Source organism: Phocoena phocoena, chromosome 9 (assembly GCF_963924675.1).
Source record: "Phocoena phocoena chromosome 9, mPhoPho1.1, whole genome shotgun sequence".
Taxonomy (NCBI): domain Eukaryota; kingdom Metazoa; phylum Chordata; class Mammalia; order Artiodactyla; family Phocoenidae; genus Phocoena; species Phocoena phocoena.
Genome location: NC_089227.1, coordinates 71,532,880 through 71,549,901, shown reverse-complemented (window position 1 = coordinate 71,549,901; position 17,022 = coordinate 71,532,880). Strand labels below are relative to the sequence as shown.

Genomic DNA, 17,022 nt, shown 5'->3' with positions numbered 1-17,022 from the left:
GTTGAAAACAAACTGTAATCTGGGACAAGCCTGGCTGCTGCACCTACCTGTTACTGTTTCACCTAATAAAACATCACCTAAACTTACCATCACCAGATAAAGAAAAAATTAAAACCTGGATATATTAATAGGGTCATTAGATTTATTCAATTCTTCTTTCCACTTAGCCTATTATTCTGAAGCTGGGTTTCTAAATAGTCTCTTCACTCAGCTACCCCACACCCCAGTGCTTCCTGGCCAATCTATCTGTATCTCCATTGTTTTATTTCCTCCCCACCCATCTCCTGAGTGAATGCTAAGCTAATTTAAATTCTTAGAGCAGTGGTCTAAGCGTGCCTACAAAACCAAAACACCAAAGGTGGAGTCCACATACAGTGGATAGCTGTGTCTATCTCTTCTTTAACGTGGCCCACAAGGCTGTAGATTTGAGGCATATTTTGAGGTGTTTCAAATGTCAAATATATATCAGAACCTTGTGAAATCTTTGCTTTTCATCAAATGCATGGATATGAGAATAATTTACTGTAGATCATAAATTACAAAGTTAACCTATTTTCCTAAACTCAAAAGGAAGTGTACTTAAATACTTACTTTTGGTCCTAAAGTAACACTTAGCACTTGTAAATACTTTGATAGATAATTGTTTTAATTTTTTAAGGACAGCTGATTCAATCTTTCAAGTAAATAAGAAGCAATGATTATATGTGCAGAGTGACATAGTCAAGTTTGATCATGCCTGCTCTCCACACACACATACAAACACCCTTCTCTTTGTGTTACTGTTGTTCCAGTTAGCTTGCTGGCTGAGCGATGAAATTTATTAAAATCCTGTTTTCCACTGGACTGGCAAATATTGCATCGGAAAGCAGAATTCTAAACCTTTCTCCCACACAATTATTCTGACATGGATTGGAAGGCACTGTGCCTGAGAAAACAGAACAAAACACCACATCATCCAAGCAAGTTAAGTATTTTGACGGATGCAGCAATATATCTTGCCAAAGTTGCAGGAAACTTGTTTCTGGAATCTCAGATTATAATACTATGGTCATACTATGGTCACATCATGAAGTCCTGTTATTATCATTCCGCTAAAATACTAGTACTTCTACAAGAGAATTTTTTATGGGGGAAAAAAGTGAATAAGATTTTATAATACTATTAAAACTAAGAATGAACCATTCAATTCCAAGTTTACCTAATTTTTTTTTTTATGGTTTTAGGATTTGGGCACGTATAGTTGACCGAAAAACCATACGGAATAATGAGAAAACCTGAGGGGGCTGGGAGACAGGAGTTCTGAGTTCCAAGTCTGCCCTGCCTCAGCTGAGTTTCTTTTTTACCTTTCTTTTAGCTCAAATAGCTGCTCTCCCTTTTATCTCCCCTAAGGCTTTCAGCAGTTCCTGAGGTTTCAACCATAATGTCTGTGAAATGTTAAAGAGTAAGTATCTATGTTCTCCAATTTATGTTCCTTACCTGAAAAATGTTATGTTTCAACATTTATGATAAGTCAGGCACTAGGCTGTGTGCTCGAAGCTAAAAGATGAATAGAACAGAATCTTTGCCTTCAATGAGATTACATTTTAGTGCCGAAGACAAGAGAGTAAAAGAAACAAACTCCAGTATCATTTTGTATTTGGAGGATACTATGGGGACCCAAAAGAAGAGCAATTAGCCCAAAACTGGGGCATCAGGAGATGATGCTTGAGTTCTGAAAAAACTGTGTAGAGGTCCGGAAGGCAAAGTAAGTTATAAGAACATTCCAGGATGAGGGAAGATAAGCGGCGAAGGCATTCAGCTGTGTCATTAACCATGTGTGCAGGGAACTTCAAGCATGCAGAGAAGGCACAATTTCAAGTGCAAGGAGTTAAGCCAGGGTTTGCAGATGATGAGGAGAGAAGGGGAAACGGTGAGGTCAAGGAAGGAGGGGGAGGGATCTATCTGAATCACCTAGTGGGCTTTTCAAACTGTCCTGCTCAGTTGTGCTATATCTCCTTTGAAGGCTGTGTGCCCCACCCAGACTGCCTCCCGGTCATGGCTGTACTCCTCCTACTGGTGACATGATGCCTGTCCCTATGGTAGTTGCGAAATACGGCTACACTATGAATGCAAGGGGAAATGCACTGAAAAGAAGAGGAACAGGAGTCTAAAAGCAAGACCGAGGAAAGGTAAGAAGCCAAGAGACTAGTTTAAAGAAAGGGAAGCAGAGAGAACGAGTAAAATGGGAGGACTGGGCTTAAGTCCCTCCCTATAGGTCCAAAGCTTTCCTAAAGAACTTGTTAGCATCCCCAGCTCAACAAGTCTGAGACCAATTCATCGTTTTATCTGTGGTAATAGTTCTTTACTAAAATACAAAAGGATTATAAGGGCAAGCAGAGTACAGATGCTTAACACATAGCAGTCTTCTGGGTTTACATAATTGCAACCATAGAATTTCTGCATCATGGAGAAAAAAGAAATACGTTTCGTGATATAAAATGATGTCCTTCAGAGAAGTTGTAAGTATCTGGCTACATAGTTTTGGAAGAACAGGGCATCCCAGGCTGCCTAGGGACTGGTCCTTCCCAGTCTCATCTTTGCTACTTTGACTCCTCAGCAAAATACTATTTGTGGTTCTCTGAACAAAATACATTATTTCACAAGCCCCCTTCAGCCTTGAATGCCTCTTTCAACTCCCTAACCTTGTCTTATCCTTCAGGTCTCCATCCAGGCATTGCCCTGTCCAGAGAGCTGACATTCCTGACCCTTCCTTCCCTGTGTGCTCCTTCATGATGATGACGATAACAGCAGAGCCTGGCCCGGATGAAGTATACGCTAACTCAACGGAATGCAACATCAACTCAACTCCTCTTCACAACCGTCCTATGATACAGGTAACTAATTCTACCCCCATTTTACAGCTAAGACCCTGAGGCACAAAGAGATTAAGTAACCTACCCGAGGATACAACATGGGCCACTGATAAAGCCAGTATTTGAACCCAAGAAGACTGGTTCTAGAGTCTGCTCTAATCACCAGGCTATGCTGCCTCTATGATTTAAAACGAGAGTGTTCCTAGATATTGCCACGTACGCAATGCTCATGACACTTTTGTGCAGCATTTATGTTCAATGAGCTGCTGGGATGGGATATGCAATTTCTCTGTAAGTACTAAATCTAATATGAAGTATGTTAACTATCAAATATTCCTAAAAAGTATAAAAATCTCTTTCCAAAAATATCTTCGTTGAAACTTAATTTTTACAAAAACATATAGCTATAACTGGCACACCTAAGACGTGTTAGGGTTTACTATTCCCATAAGAAAAATCGTCTTAGAGTCTAATGAAAACCCTTGGTAATTTGAATATTATAAGATACTAAATTATACTATAATTATTTCAAAGGTCAAGAATCTTAAACATTTAGTCTTAAAACTTTCTACCTGGGTGATGCAATCAGGAAATTGAAGTATGTGTGAAAATAACAAGTAGAAATCTACTAATTTAATAATCTTTAAATAAAATGTACAATATTTTCCCACATGGGTTTTTTTTCCCTCTATCTCATAAAAGGAACTTTTTTAAAGAACATTTTTTTTTAATGAATATGAGTACATATTTTAACTTTCCAGTGCTAGTTTCAAGGAAGTGGTTTGGTTTCAAGGAAGTGGTTTGGAATAAAACATTGCATCACTTATTAACTCGTGTGAAACTCTATGGAGCTATAGTACTGAACACCACTGTAAATTTTTAAAAACTGGACTCAGACCCAATCCAGCCTCTTCAGAAATTTATGGTCTAGTAGGGAAGGAAAATGGACACAGGTGTGAGAACTGTTTTTAAAATTTTAGAAGAATTTAAAGAAGGCAAATGTTTACTAATCAGAAGATCCCTGCCTGACTCACAGCTGCAATGATATGAACATCCCCTGTGATGTTAGAATGGCCACTAAATTACCTTTTCCTCAGAGAACTTTAAGGCAAAATACCATAGTGGTTTCGAGCGTAGCCTATAGAGCCAGAATGATCTGGTTTGAGTCTCATTTCTATCATGTATTAATTTGACTTTGGCGGGTTCACTTAACCTTTCTGTGCCTCAGTTCTCTCATTTATAACTAAATAATTACATACAGTTCATAGAGTTATAGTGCTATTAAGAGGATTAAATGAGCTCATGTGAGTGAAGTAGGTGGAACAGTACCTGGTATACAGAATGAACCTACATAACTATGAATCAACATAGCTTAAAAAGAGAACCTGATGAAACTGTACTGAGGCCTTAAATAACCCACAGTTCAAGACATATGAAAAGATGTCACCAACCCACTGACCCAGTTATGTGGCTGGGTCCATCCTTACCTCTGTATAAGCAATGGACCCACGTCATAGCAGTGTTTTCCAAACTTGGTCAGCAAAGCAGCCCTTAGTGCCCTTAATGAAAGACTGTGAAAGAGTTATACATTTAATTCCACCATCTAATTCCACCATCTGAACCAGAACAATGTCCCTCTGGTTGTCAATATTGTCTATGTGCAATACAAAAATCATAACCGCAAGCACCATTTATCCAGAAAAAAACACATTGCCAAACTGGGCAAGGTTAACTGTTTTCAGCGAATATTGTTTTGCTAGCATTTGCTCACTTTGCTATACGAACAGGCATAGACGATGAAGATTTAAGAAAAATGTGAAACAAAAAGAAAAACATAAAATGAGAAAAGTCTAGTAATTAAATCCCCCATTGTTTTTTAAAAAATAATTTCTATCCATTTTTAATAGTATCACAAATCAAGCCTGTTCACTGTTCAAGACCTACTGTTCTGACATACAGGCCTCCTGAAATCCAGATATTATCTCTGTTTATCGAAACTATTTACAATAGCCAAGACATGGAAGCAACCTAAGTGTCCATCGACAGATGTATGAAGATGTGGAATATATACACAATGGAATGTTACATACACAATGGAATATTACTCAGCCATAAAAAAGAATGAAATAAGCCAAAGACAAATATCATATGTATAGACAACAAATATTATATGATATTGCTTATATGTGGAAAGTGGGGGGGGAATAAATTAGGAGTTTGCAATTAAAATGTAAACAAACACTACTACATATTAAATAGATAAACATAAAGGACCTACTGTATAGCGCAGAGAACTATATACTCAAGATCTTGTAATCTCAAGATCTTGTAATAACCTATAACGGAAGAGAATGTAAAAATATATGTGTGTATATATACACACACACACATATATATATAAAACTGAATCTCTCTGCTGTGCACCTGAAACGAACACAACATTGTAAATCAATTATATTTCAGTAAAAAGAAATAATTAAAAAAAACTTTCTCCCGTTGCCCTGTTCTATCAGCAGTTATTAGATTTCTACTTGCCCAGAATTCACATATTCTATACAGCAAGAGACCTGTTCTGAGAGTCAAGCAGCTTTGCTATAAAGAAATCACCACAGAATCCTGGAATCGAACCTAACCTTTTAGATATCTAATCCAAGGCATTTTCTAGAAAAAAGCAGCCCCAGACCCAAGTGTCCCAGCTAGTTGGTGGCAGAGCTGAGGTCCTTTTCCTTTTAATTTGCCATCTACCAGTTCCGTGCTTTTTGTTTGTTTAAACTTTCCTTCAAAACTGAAAGTCAGAAGAAACAATAAAATTTGAAGGCACAACCTTAATAGCAGCAAAAAGCAGGAAGATGTCTAGCTTTGAGAAAATATGTAGTAGGACAATGGAATTTTCATCTAAGGTCAAGTAATCACAATAAAAGGAACCTACCATCAGGCTAAATTGTATAGTGTAAGAGTGAAGTAAATGGGTAGGACATTGTACAGTATATTTACACAGCTCCACTGGCATTTCCTACTCCTCATACCCCCGATCCAATCTGGAACAGATTTTGTAATAAGAAGAGAAGGATTACAAGGGACTTCCCTTATCCACACCTTTGTGGTGTGGGGAAGAGGAGGATAGTAGAGAAAAAGCAAGGAAGAGGAGAGAGGAAGGGAGAGTAGAATTATATTTCATTTATATTACTTCATTTATCTAACTCCTGGTTTTCCTCTTCCTTCATACGTTACTTACAAAGCTGCATTCTTCCATTAGAAATCAATTCAGACATGGTATTAAAAATAATAAGTGAATAATAACAAATTTTATAAAAATTCCATAAGCTATTTCAAGTTGGATATGCAAATGTTACCATTATTTAAAATCAGTAAATATCAAATGGCAAATTAGAGGTTAGGGGCACAATAAGAAAAGTCAAATGTATGAAACAAGAAGATTTCAGTTGCATTCAATTATTTCACCCAATCACCTAGAAGCAAAGATTCTCTCTCAAAAATTGCATTGCCTTCCCAACTCCTTGGAGAGCCAGTTTAGTTAACAGCCTACCTATGCTTCAGAGATGACCACGCAGCTTACATGTCAAACTCATTTTAAAGTGTCAATCATGTCCCTTTCAATCTAATTAGTTTGGAAAGTAGTGTCACTGACCTGGAACTATGCAGACCATTTATTATCATATCATTTGATCAACCTAACACTTTACCTCAGTTGAGTCTGAGACACCTGTAGCCAAAAATGTAATATCCTTTCTCCCACTCATTACTGGTAACTCTCAATACAATTTCCTATTTACAACTCAATTTCTCTCTCTATGAATAAGCATGGCCAACTTCACAGAAGCATCCCCAGAATTTCCCTTCTTTAAGATTTCATGATAATTAAAATAGAAAGGTAAGGGGAATAAGAAAAATATTTTATATTTTATCTATATGAATGTATATACATACACATACAAACACAATACCTGAACCAGAAAAAATACATATATATATTTAAAAGAAAAAAGATTTGAGTTTTTGATGCCCACGAACTGCTGAAAGGAGGGAAGAGGTAGAGCAGAGGAACATGCATATATGCTGGGAGAAATCTGGGACCTTAAACTTGAGGGAAAGCTATTCTTTTTTTTGACACAACACCACCGCCATTTTTACAAAAGGAATCTGTAGGTTATAAACCCAACATCACCAGATGGGTTTGTGTTATAAATACACAAAAGCTTTTCCAGCTTCATAGTATTTAATTAACAAGGTAATCACTAATTCCTGAGAGGTCAGAGAACGTAGCCTAGTGCCTCTAGGGAAGGAGCTAAAGGCCAGACCACAGTGAGCTTGGAATGAGGCAGGGCTGGGGGAGGGGAGCTGTCCAGGGCAGCACTGGTAGCTGGAAGATACTGGTCCATCAAGCAACAGAGATTACCTAGCCCACTCCCTGGCAAAAGCACGAAAATTACCAAATCCTTGCTTTAAGTTTTGCATATTTAAAAACTGATTTGCAAGACAAAAATACAAGCGGGTGTCTCTGAACCACAGCATAACATATTGAATCAGGGATGAAAAAACTACATACATTCATATGCCACCAAAACGTTGTATTTGTATTTTTAAAGGTGGTATTAAAAAAAGAAGTATAGCAGTCATATTTAAAGTAATGACTGTTCACTCTAGAAGACAATCTAAAAGCAGGATGTCAGCTGCCAACGCTTCCGTTCCCGGCCTGTGCTTTCCTTTGGGGAAGCTGCATTTTACCAAAATTCCTGTTTGGAGGATAAGCAAGATTCTTCATTTATGTTTGCTTGATCAAATAATTATTCGCGAATATGATTTTACATCTGGTCAAATAAAATATGCATATATTTCACACTTACCTTCAGGTGAAGAGCCTGTCTTTTGAGAAAAGACAGCATTTACTTTACTCTTCTTACTGATGTCACTGTTTACAGACAGGCTGGATTGAATTTTTCTATGCATTTTTTGAGAAACGGGTGCTGAAAGTCTTCGATTCTCTGCAGATACATGTTTGGCCCCGTGGTGGATTCCATTTCCATTGCTCAGACTTGGGTGGCCGTTCTTTATCTTGCTTATTTCCTCCTCACTTTCCTGTGCTGCAGTTTGAAGCGGAGGCAAGCGCTGAGGTTGGGCTAAGTGAAAAAAACAGGCAAAGTTTATCCAGTTAAAAAAATGAATATTTGAAAATAATCAAAATAGACTCAGTAACAGACTTTCTTGGATTTTACCCATGATCCTAAAAGTGAAGAGGCAAAAAAAAAATAAAAGGAAAACATGAATAAACATGAACGTAGAGAAAGCATAATTACTAAAAGGGAAAATGGGAGGGGGGTCATCAAGGGTGACTTTCCACAAGGGATATAAAAAGAGGAGAAAAAAAGGTATTTCTTTTCTTTAAAAAATTTAAGTTGCAAATCTGAAAAACGTTAATTCAAAACTCATTCAACAGCTAATGTGGATTGTCTTCTAAGTCCCAGGTCCTTTTTTAGGTGCCATAGACAAACAGTATTATAGCAATATCCCTGAAAATGATAAACTGCTCAATTTACCTTTTGAGATAAGAGGCAAGGAACAATGAGGTCAGGTATCAAAGCTGGATAAGAGAGAACGAGATAGTTGTTTTTCTTTTTAATTCCACTTTAAATTCTGAAGAAGAAAACCTCTTCCATATTCTTTAATTTGATTTTAAAATAAACCATTTATGGAAAGACAGGAATAGAAAAGAACTTCCTTAATCTGGCAAAACGCATCTAGCAAAATTAAAAGTCAACACTGGAGAAGTGCTCCTGTTTGGTCAGGACCGAGAAAACAATGCCCACCTTCACCCTCTTATGCAACATTACACTGGCAAAAACAATAAACACCAAAAAGAAAAAAAAAACAGGGGTGAGTCCTGGAAAGGAAGAAACAAAATTTCTGAGATGGGTACATAATTGAATATTCCAGGGGAAATCTAAGAGACTGTACATTCTGAAAAACTAAGAATTTAGCAAGACTTACACACGATGAACCATATTCAAACCAACCAAATTCTACAAGCCAACAGTAAGCAACTAGCAAATATGCAAGAAAAATTGAACTCTTCATAGCAACAAAAAAAGAAAAACACGCCAACAAACAAAAAACCCTATAAGCATCTAGGAATTAAGCTAGAAAAAAGGCGGCAGAGATTTCGTGGCAAAAATTACAAACTATTACTGAAAGACATAAAAGAAAACCCTAAAAAATGGAGAGAGTATAAATATGTTAATTCTGATAATATGTTAATTCTCCCCAATTTGTTTAATGTAATTCCCATAAAATTTCCAAAAGGCTTATTTGCGGAACTTGACGAGCTGATCCCAAAATTTATAAGTAAGAGTACAAGAATCACTAAGGAAATTTTAAGGAAGAAAAAGACAAATGTGGGACTTGACTTACCAGATATAAAGTCTTATATTAAAACTACAGTAACTGAGACAGTGTGGTGGTGGTCCAGGCATAGACATAAACCAATGGAACAGCAGAGAAAGTCCCCAAAATGTATATGTGTGCACATGCAAATGCATGTGTAGCTCATACAAAGAAATTTCAGATGTAGTAAATGTCTATATATGAAGAGCTTAAAAGAAAATTATAAAAGAACATTTTATTAGCACGACACTAAAAAGGGCAAACTACTTTGATTCTTTGGACAACAAATCACAAAACAAGCGGGTGACTAGTGATCATCTGTCTGCCCAGCATTTCTGAATACCCTCATAGCTTTTGATAACGTGCTCTATCTCTTCCCTACATTCCTCTCGAGTTAGAGGGCACATGCGTGACTTACATTCTACCAAGGAGAAGTATGCAGAAGTGCAGAAGGTGCAGAAGTACCAATGCAAGATGGCAGCCACACCTGGGTCGTGGAGCCTCTCGCACGGACAGCGAAGAAGGCATTGGTTGGTCTTGGCAGTGGGTGCAGTGTCTGGTGTCCACTTCCTAGCAGACCACTGGGCCTAGGGTGCAGCATTAGCGGGGTTTTCATTAGGGAAGCCCCGTTGAATGGATGCGCATGATCCTTGGCTGTGTAACTCTTGGGAGAATCTATTGCTACTAATACATTTATTTTCTATAAATTAGCTAAAATGGATTCTGGTTTTTGCAGCTAAGAGCCCTGATCTCAACCCAAAATGTTATCTGTTTACCTTGGTCAGGTAACGAGGTTCTTAAAATCAACATTTACCTTGCTTGTGTAGCTCCTAAGCAGAGTGACCAATCATAGCATTTCATCAAAACAACAGCAACAACCAAAAACGTTCGGTGTCAAATTTTACTATTATATAATTGCCTGGAATTTTAAAATCTGAAGCTGCTGTTTTAGTCTTTTCTGTTTATGATTATGAACAGTTAGGAAACGTAAATTAAATCTGAATACTAAGAGGTCTTTGGTTTAGAAAATGTATTGCATGCAAAACTGTACCAGTTATACATGGCACTGATAAGTCTAAAATGGACTAATTATCTGTCACCTGGAGACTACCTAAGACTTGGTATATATTTTTGACAAACAAGACAGCTTGCATTTGAGTGACTCTTTAGCACACATTGTTTACTTCCATTCTTGTTCACATATCCTGTGTCTCTTAAGGAAAAACATCTTAACATACCAGAATATTTTACTCGTGAACGTGCATATTGTAAGAAAAAAAGTTTGGTGTTTTTCTGCTTAATGAAAGCATGCTTTCATGCCAAGTCTATTAACAATAATACCCAATTTATAAAACTAATATATGAACTCCTCTTAGAGTTATTCAGTTTTTTAGTGATAAAGGAGAATAGTTTTCTAAACATTTATTATTTGGGAAGAACACAAAGTAACAGCTATAAAATTTATCAAAATGTTCTGTTTTTCTCCTAACTTCTGCTGAAAAGAAAAAAGAAGGTTACTCCTCTGTTTACTAGCTATACATGCCCTTCTCAAAACTGAAATCAACAATCAAGGCTTGTGCAGAAGATCTGTTCCTTATGGGTGTGCAATCATTTAATCCAGAGATTAATTTGCTGCTCCTGTAACTTCTTGTATCAACTAGAATGACATCCTAATGACTGCTATTGAACATAAAGCTAGTTATGCATATGTATTTAACGGGGTGCCAAAGAAGACAGTTAAACCTAATTTGGTGTTCTTTTCAGAGCTCCTTCCAATAATCGCACCAAATAAATGGAATGTCTTGGGCCACTTCTTCTCTGCAAAGAATAATTCAAGCAATCTGAGAGCTGGGTTAAGTTGAAATGTTACTGACCAATGCTGGGGAGACTTATCAATCAAAAAGGCCCTGTCATATTCCATAATCCAAGATCAATTTAAAATTATTATGTAATAAACATCCTCCATGAGTAAAAATAAAGGTGGCAAAAGACATCAGGTCTTGCCACCAAATTCTGAAACCGACAGGTCTGACCTTTTCCTACTATCAAAATTGACTTTTTGCAAATTACTGGGTATGGCCAGAGTGATATTCAAACATATCCTTAATGATTTACCTACATTTCAATCTTCAAAATGATATCTATTTCTGTTGGCAGATAAATGATAGTACATTCATTTTTGTTTCACTGCCACCTAATTATTTTTAGTGTAGTTTGTATTATGGGTCAAGTAACCAAGTATTCTCTCTTCATTCCAGTTTCTTAACATTATGATTTTGTCAGATGCATGCAATATATAAGTCAAATTAAAACTGGATAAACCCTAGATATATGAATTATCTTAAGACATTTAACTTCACTGATCATTTTTCATAGATGTGCATTAAATCTTACAGTAAAAGTACAACTAAAACCAAATCAGGAATGTGATTTTATTCTTGAATAAAGAACAGAAACGTCTGACTGATTAAACCATAACTACTTGGTTTTAAACAGATTTCTTTTCCTTATTGTGTAAAAGTTGTGTATGGCTTAAAAAAAAAAAGCACACTAATATGGAAACGACACAATGCTTCTTAAAACACAAGTGATGCCTAGGGACCCTCACTCTCCCTTTAATGATCCACTGCTCTCATTCAGCTGTCTTTCTTTTTTCAAATCTTTACATATGTGACAGCTCTCAAAAGTAGACCATAGACCATCTGGCATTTTCAGAGGTGTAACTTGTGCAAATTCAGCTCTATTGGGAGTGCACTGCTATCTTCTGCCTGCGTTATAAAGGGACAATAGAATGTAGAACTTATGAGTTGTTTTGAATTATTCATTTTTTTGCCTGTATATTCAAGAAATTTTACAAACTCTGCATTTTGTACTACATAATCACATGCATTAAAGGTACAAAGAAACTTTTTGACACCTCTTTTCTACAGAAGGCTGGCATTTTGTTTGATATGTGAACATTCAGCATCTGTTATATCATTCTAAACAGGATGGGTGCTTCTACAAAAGACCCCATTTTAAACTTACTCTATGTGAGCAAAAAACTGTATTCTTGATATTCAGTAACAAATGCAATACACATCAAAATTTCAAATACCAGTTATATGAACATTCAGCATCTCCAAACCTGGATAGCAGTGGTCACCCGCTTACCATATGTGTAAAGAATTTCTTTTTTAAATCATTGTTCACACAATGCACCATGATTGTAATTTTAATATCCATGATGAATAGTTACAAATGTCTTAAGAAATACTGTGCTTTCTAGGTTCAAATGTTTTCAATCAGGAAGGAAACCAACAGAATTAGATCTAGTGATTTTCAATAATAATAAATATGGGAGTAATGAGTCAATAGCGTGAACTTCTTTTGATAAAATTTTTTTTAAAAAACTGGGTGATATTGGAGCTAGTAATAACTATACTTGAAACTGCAGCTGCTGGAGTAGCAATATAAAGCAACATTCTGCTATAGCGTATAATCTATTAGCATGTGCAAATCATCTTCAGTCGCTGGTCTCTTTACACAAGTCAGATTTAATAAAATTACAAAAGAACTCTCATGCCATTTAGTCAGTTTAAATGGTTGTTGCACACATACAAAAAAAAATCTAAATTAAATGCTTAGGATTTAAAATTGTCAGTAACAAAATGAACAAAATAGAATATGGGGAATAGACTATGGACAGGGGAAACTGACTTGGTGTAAACCGCATTTACTCTTCCTAGGGATAGTTACAAAGCTTTTATTGGGTACCAAGTACTATGCTACTCCACGGTCACTATGAGACAGACAGACAGACAGACACACACACACACACACACACGCAGACTTTATTTATACATATCTATAACAAAATAGTGTTTTATTATATATACATAAAATATGCATCTACACACAATAATAGCTTTAAAAGTTTCTCACTTCAATATGCACTAATATGACAAAACTATACTACTTTATTGTTATAATCTAAATTTAGGCTAAAATTAACTAAAATAAATGTGCTATTAGACAACCAGGTATCAGCTTGATGCAAGCCTTTCCCAGTGTGCAGACCCTGGGTAGACCCAGCATCCTAACACACACTCTGGAAGCTCCTGGCATTTTCTATTTCTGTGTCCTTAGTTCCCCTCCAAGGGCCTTCTGATTTTCCATCTTCATTTTATTTAATGTGTATACTAACATATTGAGATATATTTTGGAACCTTGATCATTTGAGAATCCCAATTAAATTCTGATTACATGACTGAGGCCTCACAGGATGGAGGGGATTGTCTTATGATGCTATCACAATGGTTAGCATTTTTAACAGTAATTCCTTTTTAAGTATTGCAAAATAAATCACCAGATGTCAGGGCTTAGATGTACTTCTTCCCAAAACAACACAATACAACTTTTAGAAGTTTGGAGAATTGAGCACTTTCCCCCATCTCATAAAGAACATTTAGGAAGTACTTAAACGTCTTTAAGTAGAGCCTGGAAGAGGGTGATTGCTAGCTGTTCACCAGATCCATCCTCCCCATTGTCCTGGGCGTGGGGATAACCCATTTCCCAGCCTCCCTTGCAGTTCAGTTCAGCCACATGTCCATGTTCGCTCTGAAGGACTGAGAGAAGAAATTATTCTTGCCACTTCTAGGCCGGGGCCTTAAGACTTGGGTGTGTCCTCCCTATACTATTTTTCTTGCACTTGGGCAACCCAGCTTTGACCACAGCTGAGGGAAATATGTTAAGGGATATTGGAGAAACCGAACAGAAGGAATCTGCGTGGCAGCAGGGAACAGAGCCTCTCAGTGACCTGGAATACTCATCTCATACTGTTACATAAGAAATAAACCTTGAGGCGAGCGCTGTGCTCCGGGCGCCACAATCCTGAGGACACGGCCTCTCCGACACCTCCGGCCCAGGGGAATCGGCGGCATGCGCAGCGGGAGCGGCCACAGCCACCTCAGCTCCTCACTCGGGTCCTTCCCATCGCCTATGCTGAGAGCCTGTCCCGGCCACAGAGACACCTCTTTTGTCCTCCCTCCGAGGCTCACGGGACCGACAGACGGCTGTGGCAACCGAGGGCCAGACTGCGGGCAGCAGCAAGCTGGCTTGCTCTATGCCAACCTGCTTCTCCACCTGTCTCTCAACAAAACCTGTTCCTACACCTGTAATTTGAAAACAAGACCTTCAAGATGGCAGAGGAGTAAGATGTGGAGATCACTTTCCTCCCCACAAATATATCAGAAATACATCTACATGTGGAACAACTCCTACAGGACACCTACTGAACGCTGGCAAAAGACCTCAGACTTCCCAAAAGATATAGATTCTTTTTCCTTTTTCTCTTTTTGTAGTGTGTATGTATATATATGCTTCTTTGTGTGATTTTTCTCTAGCTTTGCTTTTACCATTTGTCTTGGGTTCTGTCTGTCCATTTTGTTTGTTTGTTTGTTCTCTTTTTTGTATAGTTTTTAGTGCTTGTTATCATTGGTGGATTTGTTTTTTGGTTTGGTTGCTGTCTTCTTTCCTTGTTCCCTTTTAATATTTTTATTACTTTTTAATTTTTAATAATTTTTAAATTTTTTATTTTAATAACTTTATTTTATTTTTATTTCTTCCTTTTTTTCTCTCTTTTCTTCTGGGCCGTGTGGCTGGCAGGGTCTTGGTGCTCCGGCCAGGTGTCAGGCCTGTGCCTCTGAGGTGGGAGAGCCGAGTCCAGAACACTGGCCCACTAGAGACCTCCCAGCTCCAGGTAATATCAAACGGCAAAAGCTCTCCCAGAGACCTCCACCTCAATGCTAAGACCCAGCTACACTCAACGATGAACAAGCTACAGTGCTGGACATCCTATGCCAAACAACTAGCAAGACAGGAACAAAACCCCACCCATTAGCAGAGAGGCTGCCTAAAATCATAATAAGTCAACAGACACACCAAAACATACCTCCAGACGTGGTCCTGCCCACAAGAAAGACAAGATCCAGCCTCATCCACCAGAACACAGGCACCAGACCCCTCCACCAGGAAGCCTACACAACCCACTGAACCAACCTTAGCCACTGCGGGCAGACACCAAAAACAACAGGAACTACGAACCTGCAGCCTGCGAAAAGGAGACCCCAAACAAAGTAAGTTAAGCAAAATGAGAAGACAGAGAAACACACAGCAGATGAAGGAGCAAGGTAAAAACCCACCAGACCAAACAAATGAAGAGGAAATAGGCAGTCTACCTGAAAAAGAATTCAGAGTAATGACAGTAAAGATGATCCAAACTCTTGGAAAATGAATGGAGAAAATACAAGAAATGTTTAACAAGGACCTAGAAGAACTAAATAGCAAACAAACAATGATGAAAAACACAATAAATGAAATGAAAAATTCTCTACAAGGAATCAATAGAAGAATAACTGAGGCAGGAAAATGGATAAGTGGCCCAGAAGATAAAAGAGTAGAAGTAACTACAGCAGAGCAGAATAAAGAAAAGAGAATGAAAAGAATTGAGGACAGTCTCAGAGACCTCTGGGACAACACTGAACACACCAACATTCCAATTATAGGGGAACCAGAAGAAGAAGAGAAAAAGAAAGGGACTGAGAAAATATTTGAAGAGATTATAGTTGAAAACTTCCCTAACATGGGAAAGGAAATAGTTAATCAAGTCCAGGAAGCACAGAGAGTCCCATACAGGATAAATCCAAGGAGAAACGTGCCAAGAAACATATTAATCAAACTATCAAAAATTAAATACAAAGAAAACATATTAAAAGCAGCAAGGGAAACACAACAAATAACATACAAGGGAATCCCCATAAGGTTAACAGCTGATCTTTCAGCAGAAACTCTGCAAGCCAGAAGGGAGTGGCAGGACATATTTAAAGTGATGAAAGGGGAAAACCTACAACCAAGATTACTCTACGCAGCAAGGATCTCATTCAGATTCGATGGAGAAATTAAAACCTTTACAGACAAGCAAAAGCTAAGAGAATTCAGTACCACCAAACCAGCTTTACAACAAATGTTAAAGGAACTTCTCTAGGCAGGAAACACAAGAGAAGGAAAAGACCTACAATAACAAACCCAAAACAATTAAGGAAATGGTAATAGGAACATGCATATCGATAACTACCTTAAATGTAACTGGATTATATGCTCCAACCAAAAGACATAGACTGGCTGAATGGATACAAAAACAAGACCCATATATATGCTGTCTACAAAAGATACACTTCAGACCTAGGGACACATACAGACTGAAAGTGAGGGGATAGAAAAAGATACTCCATGCAAATGGAAATCAAAAAAAGCTGGAGTAGGAATTCTCATATCAGACAAAACAGACTTTAAAATAAAGACTATTACAAGAGATAAAGAAGGACACTACATAATGATCAACGGATCAATCCAAGAAGAAGATATAACTATTGTAAATACTTATGCACCCAACATAAACATAGGTGCACCTCAATACATAAGGCAAATGCTAACAGCCAAAAAAAGGGGAAACTGACAGTAACAAAATCATAGTAGGGAACTTTAACACCCCACTTTCACCAATGGACAGATCATCCAAAATGAAAATAAGTAAGGAAACACAAGCTTTAAATGATACATTAAACCACACGGACTTAATTGATACTTATAGGACATTCCATCCAAAACCAACAGAATACACTTTCTTATCAAGTGCTCATGGATCATTCTCCAGGATAGATCATATCTTGGATCACAAATCAAGCCTTGGTAAATTTAAGAAAATTGAAATCATAGAAAATATCTTTTCCAA

At 37.4% G+C, this 17,022-nt stretch overlaps 1 protein-coding gene across 5 annotated transcripts in view; it reads right to left on the bottom strand.

Moving 5' to 3' along the window:
* MDFIC (MyoD family inhibitor domain containing) overlaps positions 1–17,022 on the bottom strand; it is a 98,531-nt gene that overhangs the window by 27,812 nt on the left and 53,697 nt on the right. For all 5 annotated transcript variants that reach the window (XM_065883814.1, XM_065883813.1, XM_065883817.1 and 2 more), the window contains one exon: positions 7,718–7,990. In XM_065883814.1, the coding sequence (XP_065739886.1) occupies positions 7,718–7,990 (273 nt within the window). The remainder of the gene's footprint in view (positions 1–7,717; positions 7,991–17,022) is intronic.